Genomic DNA, 17,085 nt, shown 5'->3' with positions numbered 1-17,085 from the left:
TAATTGCAGCTGCGAATGTATGGCTAAATAATTGAAATGCTCTTTTTACATTCATCGCTTCAAAACAATTTGGACGAATGTGTGCTTGTGTAATATGGGACAATAAATTTGTCCTTTTGTCGCATTATCGATGCACCAGGTATTTACAAAATCAGAATATGATGCAATTATTTCTCCTTTGCAATATATCTTGTCATGCATCCTAAGGAAACTTGCCAGTCTTTTTACTAAATGCGGAAAATCATATGAAGCATGATATCTTTTATTATTGTGCATGAAATACGATTCTTGTACATCAACGCCTAGTTGATTATAAGCAGCTTGATTATTTGTACCTTGATCACATGTTACTAGTTTCACGTCAGCACCCGTTTCAATCAATTTATCCAGACACATCTTGACTAAGAAAACTATTTCATGTGATCTCATATATTTGCCTGGGAAAAAATACGCCAATGGTTGTCGCCATGGATGATGTGCGTTCAAACTATCAAGGCAAAAAGATAAAAACGCATTTGGTTCTTTCTGGTTTTCTGCTCAGAGATCCTAGATCAACAAGACCTTCTATCTGGTCCAATTTTGAGGAATATTCTTCATAGCTTTTTATAGACATTTCATCCCATTTTAAGGCACACACTCTTTCTTCTTCAGGAATTTGTGCAATTTTTTCTTTTAATTTTTTAAATATAACATCATAAAATCCTGGTTTTATATTGTATTCTTCTATCCATCTTCCAATTGTTCTCTGTCCAGGAAAATTGCAACCTGCTTTCTTTAAACGGAAAAATGCTGAAGCTGAATAATAATATAATTGCTTGGAAAGTATTTTCTCTTCTTCAGTATATCGTGTACGTGGCATATGCAGTTGTAAATTTATCATGGTTTTCGCCACAGGATGCAATTTTTGTTCATTTATTAAATTCTTTAACATTTCTTTTTTCTGTTTTTTTCTGGTTTGTTTCGTTACATTTTTGTGCCATACATCGCAATTGATATTTTAACCGCTTTATTTTTTGACGTAAATTGAGATTCTCTATTTTCAATTTTCTTATTATTATTTTTGGATTGTTTTTCTCATTCCATTTCTAAAAAAGGCATGTTATTGATTCTCGAATGTATCGAAGTCATCTCGAAAGTCTCGAAGTGTATTGTTGCCTTTATTCCGCGGTACTGATTGGTTCTTTCGCTGATCATGCCGCATGCTTCGTAGTGTTTGATCGTTGACAGTTTTTTTCGTTTTGACAGTTTTTACACATTTGAATGTGGAGTATATAATATAATTGGTTAGGATTGAATGAATTAAAACAAACAGCTGTGATGATGCATATAACGTAATAGTATTAAATTTACGAATGTACAGTTATTCAAATTAAATGATATTAAACATTTTTAAGTAAATCATGAGTGTCGAATCTCATCTAAATTAAATGAAACTAAACAACAAAATATTTATATACATGCAACATTAATATTATTCAGTACATGTATTATATAAATTTTTCGTCTCAAATTTGGTTTAGGAATTTTTTAAATTTTAATTGCATGGTTTTTTGATCAACCCGTATATAACTATGCATAATATATATAAAAAAATCTAGAATATTAAATATAACTAATTTAAATATAATAAAATATAATTAAATTATATTAAAAACCAGAATTAATTTTTTAGATAGTCCATCTTGATGGTGTTCAAACCCGAGCACCTAAAATTGCAGCCTTTAATAATGGGAATGTCCTATTTGAACTTCATATTAGAAGCAACACTGTTGTTTCTAATTTAGGAAAATACGAACCTATTAATATTATTCGTCTTAAACCCGAATTTATAGAATTAAGTGACCTTCTAAATACGTCTCAAAATTATATAATATAAGTAAGTTTTATATTTAATTATATAAATTACTAAAAAGAACTATTTTATAGTTGTTTCTTTTTTCATTTTTTTGGTGGTTAGCTATTCAGTCGATAGAGAAATAATTTCGTTCAATTTTATGTACTCAAATAATCCTCTTGAAAACGAAAAAATTCGAATCTATTTATATTTATTTAATTATATTTTCCGTCATTTATTTAATTATATTTTCCACCACATTATTTATTTTTTATTATTTTTAGAATAAATATTTATAAAATTTAATCAAATATTAAAACAATAATTTATAAACATCATTTAAATTAATTTATTTAAATTGATATTATTTAAATTATAAATATAATAAGAATTTTTTTAATAACAATATTTTATGATAATAGTAACATTTTATAATAACATTTTATTTCAACAATAAAATTTACGAGTTTGAAACAGAATTTAATTAATATAATATAGAAAGAGATTTTATAAGATATTAATTAAATGTGAGAATCACAACTCTTCTTATTCTGCACCTAAAAGAAAGGATTTTAATAATTAATTCTAATAATCAAAACAATTTAAAAATTAACCTAAATATATATACAAATAAAAGAAAAATCGAAAAAATATAAATTGAATATTTAATACGAAAAAATTTACAAATAAAAAATTCGAAAACAAAAAAAAATAAAAAAAAAGCTAACAGGGTGAAACTGAAAATGATTCGTTTTATAAACAAATGTTTAAAATTTAAAACGCTTGATATTAATAGCAGGAAAAACATATAGAAAAAAGTAGATAAATAGCTATATTATACATATTTAGATATTAGAAAATTTTGAAATGTAACATCTTATTGCGAAAGATTAATATTGAAGGTGGTATGAAAGCTAAATTAAAATATATATCAATTGATTACTTTTTAAATTAAGTATTTTAATTTTTTGCGCAAAATAATTAACATTATTCTTTTTCTTTAATATTCTTTTTATAAATGTATTATTAATTATTTAATTTTTTTTTTTGGCTTCCGGTTCCGGAGAGTGTGTGAGTGACAGGTGTGAGAGTGTGCGGTCAGAAAATTGTGAGAAAGTAACGGTCAGAGTGAGAGGAGAATCTGAGAGTGTGGCGTGGGCTGCAAGGGAGAAAGAGAAGAGTGGCGAAGGAGGAAGCGGAGGAAAGGGGAGTGGAGGCTAAAGAGAAAATACAGAAGGAAAGAGGCAGTGAGGTTAGGAGGTAGGGTGGCACGTGGAGACGGGAGTGTAGGAAACGGGTGCAGAGAGTAGAAGGTAGGTGTAGAGTCACTAGGAAAGACACTAGGGAAGGTGCTGTCGGCAGGGACAGTTCGCTTAGGCCATAGAGTCTGTAAGAAGCAAGGTAGGATAGCGGAAGATAGTTCTAGGTAGTGATAGAATTTGAATAGTGAAGAACGGAAAAGAGATGGAGGATGACGGTAGAGAGGGAAAATTAAAAGAGGGTGAGGAGGGAAGATTGGGAGGGGAAGAGGGAAGGAAAAAAGTAGGAAGGCCAAAGAAGATAGAGGAGCTGGGCAAGGAAAGGAGAGGTAGTACAGGATGTATTGAGGACTTCCTAAAGAGGAAAAGGGAGGGGGCAGGAGATGAGGAAAAGGAGGAGGATGAGTGGACGTTAAGGAGGAGTAGAAGGTCGGAGAGGTTGCGGGAAGAGGGGATGTGGTTGGAGAAGGAGGAAATAGGTAAAATGATAAATGAGATGGGAGAAAAAATGATGGAGAAATTTTGTGAGGAGTTTAGGAATTTGAGGTTAGAGATATTGCAAAGGGATAAAGGAGTGGAGAGAGGAAAAGAAGGAGATAGGGCTAAAAATGGAGACTATGGAAAGAAAAATAAAAGAGTTAGAAACCAGATTGGGGGAAAGGGAGAAAGAAGCAGAGGGAGTGGGGGTGGGGAGTATAGGAGGTTGCATAGGCCTGGATGAAGCGACAGTAGATAAGATGAAAGGAATAGGTAGGAAGATAGAACTAAAGGAAAGAGAGGAAAGGAGGAACAACATAGTGATTCGTAGATTGGAGGGGGGAACAGGAGAGCCGGAAGTGAGGGTGAAGAAAGTGTTTGAGGCCATAGGGGCGGAGGTAAAGATTGAGTGGATTAGGAGGATTAGGGGGAAAGAGGGAGAGAGGGGAAATGGTGGTGGTAAGGCTAGGAAGCAGGGAGCAGAAGAGACAGATGATGGAGAAAAAGAAGGAGCTAAAGGGGAAAAAGATCAGAGAATAGATGACGATCTAACGTGGGCTGAGAGGAGGATGAAATGGAGAATTGGGGAAATAGCGGAGGAAGAAAGGAAAAAAGGCAATAAGGTATGGACAGGGTACGGAAAAATCAGAATCAATGAGTGTTGGTGGAGATGGGACGAAGAGGAGGGGAGACTTAGGAACTGGAAGGGGGAATTAAGGAGAGAAGAAATGGATAAGGGGAAAGGAGAGGTAGTGAATGGGGAGCTGAAGATGTTAGAATAGATTATGAGGGGGAGAATAGAGATGAAGGGGGAAGAAAAACGAAGAGGAAAGAGAGGGAAAAGGATAGGAGTGAGGGCGAAAGAAAAGGAGAGGGATGGAGGAAAGGGGATAGAGGAAGAGAGGGGTGGAAAGTAGGCTTCTGGAATGTAGCGGGGGTAAAGAATAAGGAGGAAAGGTTTTGGAAAGAAATTAAGAGATGGGAGATTGTAGTAATGGTGGAAACTTGGGTTGATGGGAAAGGCTGGGACAGGGTAAAGCGAATGTTACCAAAGGGTTATAGGTGGGAGAGACAATTAGCGAAGAAAAGGAGTAAAAAAGGAAGACCGATGGGGGGGATAATTATTGGAGTAAAAGAGGAGGGGGGAGTAGTCTCGGTTGTTGAAGTAGAGGAAAAAGAGGAAGGGGTGTTGGCAGTAGAAGTATGGGTGGGCGAAGAAAGATGGAGGATAGTAGGAGTGTATGTGAAGGGAGATATGAAGGAAAAGCTAGAAGCGTTGGAGGGATGGCTAGAGGAGCAGGAGGAAAGCAAATGGACAATAATAGGGGGTGACTTTAACGCGAGGACGGGAAAGTTGGGAGGAGGTGTAGAGGAGGGTGAGGAGGAAGGAAGAGTAAGAAAATCAAAAGATGGAAAGGTTAATGAAGAAGGAAGGAAATTGATAGGGGGACTAGAAAAAAGGGGATGGGGAATACTGAACGGAATGGTGGAAGGGGACGAAGAGGGGGAATTTACATATACGGGGGGAAGAGGAGAATCAGTGATTGATTATGTGGTAGGGGAGGAAAAGGTAAGGAAAAGGGTGGTCAGGATGGAAGTAGGGGATAGCGTGGAGTCGGATCATCATCCAGTGGTAGTATTTTTAGAAGGAAAAGGAGAAAGGGCAAAGGGGAGAGGGTGGGAAAGTAAAGAAAGAAGGGGGGAGATGGACAACAGGAGGAGGGGAAAAATAAGAGAGGAGATAGACTGGGAATTAATGAGAGATAAGGGAGTTGATGAAGAGTTGGAAATGAAAATAGGGAAGATAGGAGAGAAATTGAAGGAGGGGGAAAGAGAAAGTGGGAGGAGGAAAAGGGTAGGATGGTGGGATGAAGAATGTGAGGGTAAAAGGAGAGAAGTGAGGAGAACATTAAGAGAGTGGGGGAAAAGGGGAGGGGAGGGGGAAAGGTATAGGAAGGAGAGAGCGGAATACAAGTTGCTATGTAAAAGGAAAAGAGGGGAGGAAAACGAGAGATGGATTAAAGAGGCGCAGAAAGTAAGGACGGAAGGGGAGGATGGGGACGGATGGGGGATAGTTAATAAGGAGAGGAAAAGGAGAAAAGGGGTAAATGAGGGGATAGAAGGGAAAGAATGGAGAGAGTACTTTATGAAGTTGTTAGGAGGGGTAGAAAGTAGGGTGTTAAGAGGAGGGAAGGGAGGAAGGGCAGAGGATGGAGAAGAGGATCTGAGGAGAAGTGAGATAAGGTATGTTTTGGAGAAGTTGAAAAAGGGGAAGGCGGCGGGGGCGGACGGGGTGCCAAATGAGGTATGGAAGTGTGGGGGCGAAAGGATAGATGAATGGATCTGGGGCTTCTGTAACAGGGTTTGGAGGGGAGAAGGGTGGCCGGAGCAGTGGAAGGATGGAATAATTGTTCCTTTAGTGAAAAAGGGAGCAGGAGAGAAGGTAGAGGACTATAGAGGGGTAACGTTGATGCCAACGCTATACAAAATATATGTGGGGGTGTTAACGGAGAGGTTGAAGGAGGAGATGGAGGAAAAAGACATGGTACCTCAGAATCAGACAGGTTTCAGGAAGGGGATGGGAGTAATAGACAATATTTATGTTTTAAATTTTCTGGTGAATAGGCAGCTAAAGCGGAAAGGTGGAATGGTGGTGGCGACGTTTGTGGATCTAAAGGCGGCGTTTGACTCAGTGGACAGGGAAGTGTTGGTGGAAGCAATGAGGGGAAGAGGATTAAGGGAAGGATTAAGGATTAGGATAGAAGAGGTATATAGGGAGACAAGGAGTAGAGTGAGGGTAGGAGAGAAATTAGGAGAGAATTTTTGGACAGCAAGAGGAGTGAGGCAGGGATGTCCAATGAGTCCGTATTTATTCAACCTAGTTTTAGCGGATGTGGAGGAGGTGTTGAGAAGGGGTGGATGGGGAGGGGTGAAATTAGGAGAGGAAAAAATTTATTGCTTGGCATATGCGGATGACATGGTGCTGTTGTCAGAAAATGAAGAGGGGATGGCACACATGTTAGGGAAATTAGAGGGGTATATGGATAGGAAAAGGTTAGAGGTAAATGTGGGGAAAACGAAAGTTATGAGGTTTAGAAAAGGAGGAGGGAGGAGGAAGACGGCAAAGTGGAGATGGAAGGGGAAAGAGATAGAGGAGGTGAAGGAATTCACATATTTAGGATATAAGATGCAAAGGAACGGAGGACAGGAGGCGCATGTGAAAGACAGGGTAAGGAAGGCAGGGGCAGTGATAAGACAGGTGTGGGGGATAGGTAAAAGGAGGTTTACGGGAGATTGGAAAAGAAGAATTTGGCTGTGTGAAAGGTTGGTAGGAACGGTAATGGAGTTTGGTGCAAAAATATGGGGGTGGAGGGAATGGAAAGAGGTGGAGGCAATGCAGGAAAGATGGATTAGGTGGACGTTAGGGGTAGACTGGTGCACACCGGGGTATATGGTAAGGGAGGAAACTGGGAAGGAGAAGTTTAGGATAGGGACGGGGAAAAGGGCAGTAGGATTTGAAAAGAAGCTGGAAGAAGGGAGAGGTGGAGGCTTAGCGAGGAGATGCTTTGAGGAAATGAAGAGGAAGATAAGAGAGGGAGGGGAAATGACAGGGTGGGAAGAGGAGAGGAGAAAATTTTTTGAGGACAGGGGAAAAGGAGTGAAAGAGATGGAGGAGAAAAGAGGAAGGGGAGAAGAAGTATATGATGGATAGGAGCAGAGGGATAGAGAGATGCAAAAGGAGGAAAGATGGGAAAGGATTAGAGATTCAAGGTACAATAGATGGTATGGGGAGGTGAAAGAGGAGGGAATACCGGCATATTTGGAAAAGGGATGGGGGGAGAGTAGATGGAGGAGAGTGATAAGGTTTAGGCTGAATAATGAGATGAGAGGAGCGAGATATTGGGAAACAGAAGAAAGGAGGAAGTGTAGGCGATGTGGGGGGGGGTGAGGAGACATGGGAACATGTACTGGGAGAATGTAGAGGAGAAGGAAAAGAGGGGAATTGGTGGGAAAGAATGGAAGAGATTTTGGGTCAGGAAGGGGATGAGGAATGGTGGATGAGGGGGATAGAGAGTGAAAGAGAGATGGAAAAGGGGGAGCAGTGAGCAGAGGTGGAAGGAGAGGGTATGGTGAATGGAGGGGAGTGTGTGGAGTGAAGGAGAATATGTGGAGTATGTGGGACCGGAAGTCGAAAGTTAGGGATAGATCTCTCTCTCTCTTAGTTAGGTTAGATAGGGTAGTTTGTAAGTTAGAATGTAAGGCAGACATAAGCCGAGGATAGTAATAAGTTAGTAGTAAGCAAAGCGAGCGGTTGTCGGATAAGCGTTGTCTTCCCTGGCGCGGTGAATTACAGCATAGGTGTTAGGTTTCTGCTGTACGATTTATGGTGTATTTTTAGTTTTATTTTTAGTTTATTTTTATTTTTATTTTTATTTTTTCCATATTTCTTTATCTTTATTTACACCTTGATTTATTGTATTATATTGTATTCATTTTTATTTTTTGTTTTTATCTTATATTTTCTTTGTATTTTCTTTTGGTTTAGTTGGATTTGCATGATTCTGTATTTATTCTGTGAAAAGGTTGTAAGAGGTTCGGGTACGCTCCTCGAAAAAGCGCCTTCAATCCCCAAGGGGACGAATAAAGATATCAATCAATCAATCAATCAATTATTTAATTTTTTAAAATGTAAAAAAATTATTTTGGAAAATTTACCTCTTCTGAATTTTCTTGAAACATACGCTTTTTTGGTGTTCTTATGGCCTTTAATAATATAGAAAGCCATATGTCCGTCAATTTTTGTAATATCGGTAAAATTGGTGACATTTAAATATGGAGGATCAACTATATTCAAAGAGAAATTGTGTATACATATATATATATAAAATTTTTTCAAAAAAATAATTTAATAAAATAATTATAAAGGAAAAAGAAAAATAAGCGTAATTCGATGTATTATTTATATTATATTATATTTATATTATATTATATATTATAGATTAGTAAGCAAATAAAATTTATTACTTCATATGTTATGCAAATTGTATTAATACTTTTTAATTAATTTATAAAATAAATAAATTTTAATTTAGATACCTGCATTACTTAGTATTCCAATAATTTCAATTTTGTCTCCTTTATTTAAATTTAAGTTTAAATATTCTTCATTGTTGAAATTTAGAATATGAACTTCTAATTTAAAATTTCCGTCTGTTATGGATCCATATCCAATAATTTTATTCAATTTGTTATTGAACATTTCACTGAAGTTCGTTTTAATATACACTCTCAATTCTTTAAAAAAATATATTTAAAATATTAATATTAGAATTAGTAGTAAAGTATGTGTTTAATATATAATAGTGTACACACACACACACACACACACACACAGAAAAACAGACACACATGCAGACACAAAAACAAAAACATATTATATATATAGATACACATACTTTATATATATATGTGTGTGTGTGTGTGTGTGTGTGTGTGTAATATATACATATATATACATATATATAAAGTATGTGTATCTATTTTATTAAAATATATTTTGTATATTCAAACAAATAAAGAGTCATTGAAATTTAATTATTAAACTTTAAAAATGCATTTCTACAAAAAAACATTACCATCATTATTATTAGAAATATCATTGTCATCATTATCATCTACAACAACATCATCAATATTAACAGCAATATCATCATCAGCAATATCATTATCATCATCAACATAATCATCTTCATTTTAATGTTTGTGGGTGAATATTCGTGTTGCGTATATTTGCATGTGTGTGTGTGTGTGTGTGTGTGTGTGTCTGAGTATTTGTATGGGTGTGTACACATATAAATATAACTAAAAGATAGTCTCTAACTATTTAAAACTTGAAATCAAAACTAGATAACATTGAAATGTTAACGTTTTAAAAAATTTCAAATTTGAATTATATTGATTAGAAAAGCATCAAAATTAGAATGGAAGCTAATTTCATAACTGAGAATACAAAGGTATGACGGAAAATATAATTAAATAAATATAAATAGATTCGAATTTTTTCGTTTTCGAGAGGATTATTTGAGTACATAAAATTGAACGAAATTATTTCTCTATCGACTGGATAGCTAACCACCAAAAAAATGAAAAAAGAAACAACTATAAAATAGTTCTTTTTAGTAATTTATATAATTAAATATAAAACTTACTTATATAATTGTTGCGAAAACAAGTCTCAATCAGTTACACGAATTTAAAAAGATCGCGTAACGTTTGCGCGGCCGTGCGCAAGATCAAGCGCGCGTCCTGAGTGCGCTGCGCAAACGATTTTTGGGCTGATCGCGGATCACTGTGACGTAGTAACCAATAAAGTATCGCCACAACCTCGATAGAGTGAAATTCTATCTCTCGATTCGGCGAATCCCAGCCTGATTTCTGGAAGCTTCCATACGCGCACCCCCGGATATGAAATTTTAATTCTAGACGGTAAAGAAGCTTCCAGAACTTGAGCTGAGATAAGTAGACGCTCCTGCGAGGGCTCAGCGCAGTCTATCTCGCAATCCCGCTTTAGATCGCGCTAGAATCAGAGTCATTAACGGTGTCGAACGGAAAGTCTCAGGCAAAACGAGTGGAAATAACGTACTTATAATTAATTTCTATGCGTAATTAGAGAATTGTTGTTTTTTAAATAATTATTTGTGTTAAAGAATAAGAGATCTTCCTTCAGAGACCTATTCCAGCCCATCGTTGGCAACGATAACAGCCTCAGTAATGTAGAGAAACTCCATTACCTAAAGGTAAGCCTGAAAGCCGAAGCCGAATGTTTAATAAAAAACCTCCCGACTATTGCCGAAAATTATTCTCGAGCCTGAAAACTACTCAGCGACCAATATGAGAATAAAAGACTTCTAGTGCGATCGTGTCTAGCAAAATTTGCGTCGCTTCAAAGGATGAAAACGGAGTCCGCGAGTGAGTTGCGTAAAATTATCAACGGCGCATCCTCGACCACGGGAACTCTAGAAAGTATCGGGCGTCCTGTTTCAACTAGCGAAGATCTATTCGTATTCTTTATTACGGAACTACTGGATGCTCGAACGCGACGCGAATGGGAAAACTCCATAAGCGATTCTCCGGAACCGCCTGCCTTCTCCGCGTTAAAGTCATATCTAGAGCGCCGACTCCAAACGTTGGAGATCGTTCAGCCGTCGAAAGCGGATGCCCCGTCACACAAGGCGTCGGACGGTGGGAACCGCAGCGCACGTAATCACCATGCTCAAAAACGCGACTCAGCTCCCGCTCGATGTGGCCTTTGCAAAAGACCACCTGCTGATGTTGTGTGACGACTATAAAAAACGATCGGCAGCGGAAAGAAAACGTTTCGTCGATAACGAGCTCCTTTGCGGTAACTGCCTGGGAAAACACACAATTAGTAATTGCGCGTCAAAGAAATTGTGTGCTGTGTGCGGAGAAAAGCACCATACTTCACTTCACGATGCTCTCCGGAAGGCACCAGTTGAGGCGAACGTCGGACGAACCGCTCTCTCCGCCTACAATGCCTCTCGTCGCTCGTCAGTGTTGCTGGCTACTGCTCGAGTGACGATCTCAGACCGATTCGGAAATCCCCAGGAGGCAAGGGCGCTGATTGATCAAGGTTCGGAGGCGACGATAGTCTCAGAACGCCTGGCACAAAGACTGCGCTTACCACGCCAACGCGCTTCTGTGATGGTAATTGGGGTCGGAGGACAGAGAACCGGTGTCGCCCGGGGCCGTATATCTCTGCGCGTGTCTTCACGATCAGGAGACTGCGAGGTGACTACGACCGCTTTAGTTTTGCCGCGCCTCACGGGTTACACTAATCCTGCCAGCACAACTCTGGAAAGATGGTCTCACCTCCGTGATCTTGACCTAGCCGACCCAGATTTGAACCACTCCACAGATCCAGTCGACATCCTGTTGGGTGCGGATATTTACCCCACCATCCTACTCGAGGGATTGCGCAAGGGCACTCAGAACCAACCTATAGCGCAGAAAACGATATTCGGGTGGATTCTATCCGGAAAAATCCAAGCAACTGGACCGGACTACGATGTTGCTACTCACCAGTGCAATGTAGCAGAATCACTTTCGGAGCTCGTTCGGTCCTTCTGGGAACAGGAAGAATGGCCTTCCTCCTCCTCGTCTCTTACGCCGGAGGAGCAAGAGTGCGAGGATCTGTTCGCTCTTACACATACTCGCAATCCAGATGGTCGATATATCGTTCGATTACCACTCAGGAGAACGTTGCTCGACCTCTCGGAGACTCGCGTAGCAGCTGAACGATCACTCAAAAGGACAGAAAATCGCTTCCTGAAAGAACCAACATTTAGACACTTGTACACGGAGTTCATGGGCGTTTATGAAGAGTTGCAGCACATGAGTCGGTTGGATCCAGCTACTCACAACCCCAGACAAATGTGCTACCTCCACCATCATGGAGTGCTTCGGGAATCCAGCGTCTCAACTCGTCTGCGAGTCGTTTTTAACGGCTCTTCCCTCACTTCCTCAGGGATTTCCCTTAACCAGCATCTGTTGGTGGGAAGAAATTTACTGCCTGCGCTGCAGGACATTCTCCTCCGTTGGCGGTGGCACCGGTTTGTGTTGACTTCAGATGTGGAGAAAATGTACCGTCAGATACTTGTCCACGAGACGGATCCTCTGAAGAAAAAATCGAGATGAGGAAGTCTCAGAGTTTCGTCTTAACACAGTGACTTACGGGTTGGCTTGCGCCCCATTCCTAGCCATCCGTACGCTACAGCAGCTTGCTAAGGATGAAGGTCAGCGATTTCCTAAAGGAGCAGCGGCCTGATTCGCGACACTTACATGGATGATGTCCTCTCAGGAGCCGACAGCATTGAAGAGATTCTGGAATTACAAAGTGAACTGTTGGAGCTGTGCAGGGCGGGCGGTTTCCCATTAAAAACCGCGAACGACCCGCGTATCCTAGGTGGAATTCCCAAAGAGGATAGACTGCGGCAGGAACCCGTAACCTGGACGCTCGGCGAGGACACTCACTCCATTCTGGGATTGAGATGGAATCCGGACGAGGATTGTTTCTCTTTCTCCGTAACCTCTCTCCACGAATCCGCCATCACTAAGCGCACTATTTTATCTGATACAGCACGCCTATTTGACCCTCTAGGTTGGTTGACCCCTGTAATCATCAAAGCTAAAATTACTATCCAAACCACTTGGTTGCTGGGTCTCGATTGGGACGCTCCGTTACCGGAGGGCGAGGCAGTCCGATGGCGTCAATTCCAAACAGAATTGCCCCTGCTGACGAAAATCCGGGTTCCTCGGGCGATCGCCAAGAGCTCCTCCTGCGGCCTACGGACACTGCACGGCTTCTCGGATGCTTCGGAGCGGGCCTTAAGCGCCGTTCTCTATCTAAAAACAGAAGAGGGCTACGAATCCAGGGTAAGCTTACTCACTGCGAAAAGCCGGGTTGCTCCCGTCAAGCAGGTGACACTACCCAGGCTGGAACTATGTGGAGCACTACTATTGGCTCGGCTGGTCAACCACGCGGTCAAAATCCTTGAGCTCCAAGGGATACCTACGTATTTGTGGACAGACTCAACGGTCACCCTTGGCTGGATACGGGGTCATCCGAGTAAGTGGAAGACTTACGTTGCCAACAGAGTCGCAGAAATCCAGAGACTGGTCCCAGACGCTCACTGGAATCATTTACCTGGACGAGATAACTCGGCGGATTGTGCTACGCGGGGCCTTCAGCCCGGTGAGCTGGTGGAGCACACCCTGTGGTGGCAGGGACCCCCGTTCCTTCATGAGCGAGAACCGCTAACTAAAGCGCTAGCTGCGACACCTCTGGAAGAAAACCAGATTGAGACTCGAGTCATGACTTTAATGACGACGGCTGACACAGACCCTGAGGAAAGTCCCTTATTAGCTCGGTTTTCCAGGTTACATCGATTCCTTAGAGTGACAGCATGATGTAGGCGATGGTTACCGAGTGGAATCCGTACTAAATCCACGGACATTCCGAAGCGGGCATTTCAGGACATACGCCCCTTGTCAGCGATGGAACTGCAGAGCGCGGAAAGGACCTGGATCCGTCTAGTTCAAACTGAAAAATTTAAATCTGAACTGAATTTGATTTCAGCTAAGGCCAACCTTCCTAAGAAAAGCCCACTTACTGCACTTAGACCGTTTCTGGACTCAGAAGGCGTTTTGCGGGTCGGAGGTCGAATCAAACACGCCCCTCTCATGGTGGACGAGCGTCATCCTATTAGCCTGCCCTCCTTGTCAAAATTCACCAGCCTTGTGGTCGAAGCTTGTCACTTGCGGGCCTTGCATGGGGGCACCCAACTGACGCTCAGTATGGTACGTCAACGGTATTGGATACCGCAAGGCCGCAATCTGACGAAGCAAGTAATACGCCGCTGCGTTACTTGCATCCGTTGGCGGGCAACAACATCCACGCAATTGATGGCCGATCTGCTAATTTGCAATTAACAATTCCATATTTTTTCTTAAAAACAACTGTGTTTTCTTTACACCAATTGATTCCTCTCATTATTTTGTACATAAAAGTATTAAGATAAGATAACTGAAAAATGAATATTTTACAAGATATTTTACGGTTTATGTAAAATTAAGAAATTATTTCAAGCCTCATAACTCAAAAAGTACTTAACGAAAAGGTACTTAATTATAGTGTTTTGGAAAGCTCTCGAGATAAGCTACAAGAATGTGCAAAAATATATAGGGTGTTCCATTTTAAAAAATTGAAGTGATCTTCACGTGACCTTCAAATGACTCTTCAAGGTCAAACCAATGGTACCATCTTATGGCACCCTCGAAACCATACAACTTTTGTCTGAAACATTTTTGTTTGCTGGGCTTAGTTTTTGAGATATTTTACTGTCCAAGTTAAAATGGGGCACCCTGTATATCACATACAGCACTAAAAACTGTTATAATATATTAAAACAATAGATTTTATAATTTTATTAACATGCAATAATGGAACTATTTTTAAATATTTTATATTTTAAAAATAATGAAACGATTACTAATTATTATTTATAATTTATTAATACTAATTAATAACTATTACGTAAATCCTTGTAGGGCAACTCGTATATGAACATAATAATTATAAACAAAGTTTTTTAATTAATATAATATAATAAAAAAATACTTAACACACTTACAAAATTGGTTTTTATTAAAGGTTCAATTTCGTCGATGTCATCATTCCAAGTTATAATTTGAATACGTCGTCCATTTCCATTATTTAAATAAAATTTAAAAATTTTATATTGATTATTAGTTCCAACAAAACGGGAAGAATCTATTCCATCCACATAACCAATAACTTCGCTATATAAAGTGTTTAATAAAAATGATCAATGATTTGTATATTGTTAATAAAACTGTTTGTAAATTAATTTTGAAATTAATTATTTTTATTATAATATAAATTTTTGAAAAAATGCAATTAATTTATGCTAATAAAAATTGAATAAAATAAAAAATAAGGAGAACTATAATAATTAATAATAAATAGAAATGACAATAGAAATAATAAATAACTAATAATAAATAGAAGAATTAATTTATTATTTTATTGAATCTATTCCGCAAAAATAAGAAAATTATAGAATTTTATTGTGTATTTGTTATTGTTATTGTTATTGTTAATAAAAATGTTTGTAATTGTTAAATTAGTTATTTTTATTATAATATAAATTTTAGGAAAAATAAAAAATTACATTAATAAAAATTGAATTAATAAAATTTGAACTAAAACTGTAAATTAAATTAAATTAAATTAAAACATTTTTTTCTTTACATTAACATTTTTTTTAAATATTAATTTATTATATATTATATATTAACATTTATTATATATTATATATTAACATTTTTTTTAAATTAATATTTAAAAAAAATGTTAATATAAAGAAAAAAAATATTAATTTATTATATATTATATATTAACATTTATTATATATTATATATTAACATTTTTTTTAAATTAATATTTAAAAAAAATGTTAATATAAAGAAAAAAATGTAGGAAGAAGTGTTAATATAAAGTAAGAAAATATGTATATAAATTTAAAAATTAGAGAATGGTATTGTTTATGGTTAATAAAGATATTTTCTATTGTTTAAATTAAAATTATGCTTTATATTAAATTTTTGGAAAAATGAGAATAATTTATAATAAGAAATTTTGAATTAACATATTTTAAACTAAATTTGCAAAATAAAATAAATTCAAAAAAGAAAATATAAAAATTTCATTATTAAATTAAACTAATATTGTGAACCCCAAATAATTAAAATAGACTTACACAGTTGAATCAAATATTTTGATATTATCCAAAGCTTCATTTGAGGAAAATGAACTTATTGGATCAACATCTTCGTCATCCTCATTGATTACGGGATTAGGAATATCTTTTTCAGTCATAATTTTATAAATATTCTAAAGGAAGAAAAAGATTGATTATAAAGTATATATCTAATAAATCATTGTTTATAAATGAAAATTAAATAATCAAAAAAAAAGGTTTATAATTCTAATGTGCGTTAGGATTATTTATTATATTAATTTAAATTAATTACATAATTTAGTAAAATTTGTATTTTATGTGAAAAACTAAAAAATTAGTACAATCAATGTTCTTTAATAATGTATAAAATTAGTATATTAAATATTTCATTTTTGAACATTTAAATTATGATAGAATAATGGAAAATTTATCAATAATTTTGAGAATTACAAAGTTGATTCATTGCGTTAAGATAATGTATTATATTAATTTATATTAATTACATAATTCAGTAGAATTTATATTTTATGTGATATAAATTTAAAAATATGTACAATAAATGTTTCTTAGAATGTATAAAATTAGAATATTAAACATTTTATTTTTTCTTAAACATTTAAATTATGTTAGAATAATGAATAAATAAAAAGATGTATGATATGATTTCTTACTTACGTTATTGAAGGCACATAGTAAAAAGATATATCAATATGATAATTGCTCTGTAGAAATTCAGGATATTCAACAAAGAAAGAGATGATATTAACACTAAGAGTAGTCGCACAAGATAACTAATATTAAATCAATAAACAAAAAACACTAAATTAAACAAAAAATATTTTACATGAAATTGCATGCAAGTCAAATGACGAGAATTTATAATGCATCTTCCTTTCTATATATAAGATGTATGATAAATATTGGACCAATAATTGAACCTTAAAAGAAAGGAGAACAGATTAATCTGAATAGAAAAGTTTTTGAAAATATGGTATTTACGCAATTGAAATGAATTTGAAAAAATAAATATATAACAATAATAATAATATGATAATAATATAAATATAAATAATATATTATATAATAACAAAAATGTATATATATATGTGTGTGTGTGTGTGTGTGTGTGTGTGTGTGTGTGTGTGTGTATGTGTGTGTGTATGTATATAAATTA

General features: G+C 36.7%; 2 protein-coding genes and 1 long non-coding RNA gene across 3 annotated transcripts; 1 reads left to right on the top strand and 2 right to left on the bottom strand.

The window, feature by feature from the left end:
* The first annotated feature begins 10,839 nt into the window (after positions 1 to 10,839).
* On the top strand, positions 10,840 to 12,128 carry LOC145971911 (uncharacterized). The gene is made up of 2 exons (XM_083100007.1): positions 10,840 to 12,023; positions 12,116 to 12,128. Exons 1-2 carry the CDS (start codon positions 10,840 to 10,842, stop codon positions 12,126 to 12,128), a joined length of 1,197 nt encoding a protein of 398 aa, XP_082956133.1.
* A 52-nt stretch (positions 12,129 to 12,180) lies between these two features.
* Positions 12,181 to 12,669, bottom strand: LOC145971655 (uncharacterized). Its single transcript, XR_014438918.1, has 3 exons — positions 12,622 to 12,669; positions 12,323 to 12,471; positions 12,181 to 12,264 (listed from the first exon to the last, which is right to left on the bottom strand). It is a non-coding gene; the product is annotated as an uncharacterized LOC145971655 (long non-coding RNA).
* A 1,109-nt stretch (positions 12,670 to 13,778) lies between these two features.
* LOC145971910 (uncharacterized) lies at positions 13,779 to 16,048 on the bottom strand. Its single transcript, XM_083100006.1, has 3 exons — positions 15,930 to 16,048; positions 14,781 to 14,949; positions 13,779 to 14,061 (listed from the first exon to the last, which is right to left on the bottom strand). The coding sequence occupies exons 1-3, from the start codon at positions 16,046 to 16,048 to the stop codon at positions 13,870 to 13,872; spliced, it is 480 nt and encodes a 159-aa protein (XP_082956132.1). The 3' UTR covers positions 13,779 to 13,869.
* Positions 16,049 to 17,085: the final 1,037 nt, after the last annotated feature.

Source organism: Camponotus vicinus, unplaced genomic scaffold, assembly GCF_025532165.1.
Source record: "Camponotus vicinus isolate PSW18456_S1 unplaced genomic scaffold, iyCamVici1.0 SCAF_5, whole genome shotgun sequence".
Taxonomy (NCBI): Eukaryota; Metazoa; Arthropoda; class Insecta; order Hymenoptera; family Formicidae; genus Camponotus; species Camponotus vicinus.
This window is presented reverse-complemented; position numbering and strand designations above follow the sequence as displayed.

Coding starts and splice junctions, on each gene's coding strand:
- LOC145971911 (XM_083100007.1), top strand. CDS start 10,840: ATGCTCAAAAACGCGACTCAGCTCCCGCTCGATGTGGCCTTTGCAAAA.
- LOC145971910 (XM_083100006.1), bottom strand. CDS start 16,048: ATGACTGAAAAAGATATTCCTAATCCCGTAATCAATGAGGATGACGAA. Junction 14,950..15,929: donor AAAATATTTGATTCAACTGT/GTAAGTCTATTT, acceptor CACTTTATATAG/CGAAGTTATTGGTTATGTGG. Junction 14,062..14,780: donor CTTTAATAAAAACCAATTTT/GTAAGTGTGTTA, acceptor GCAAATTAGCAG/ATCGGCCATCAATTGCGTGG.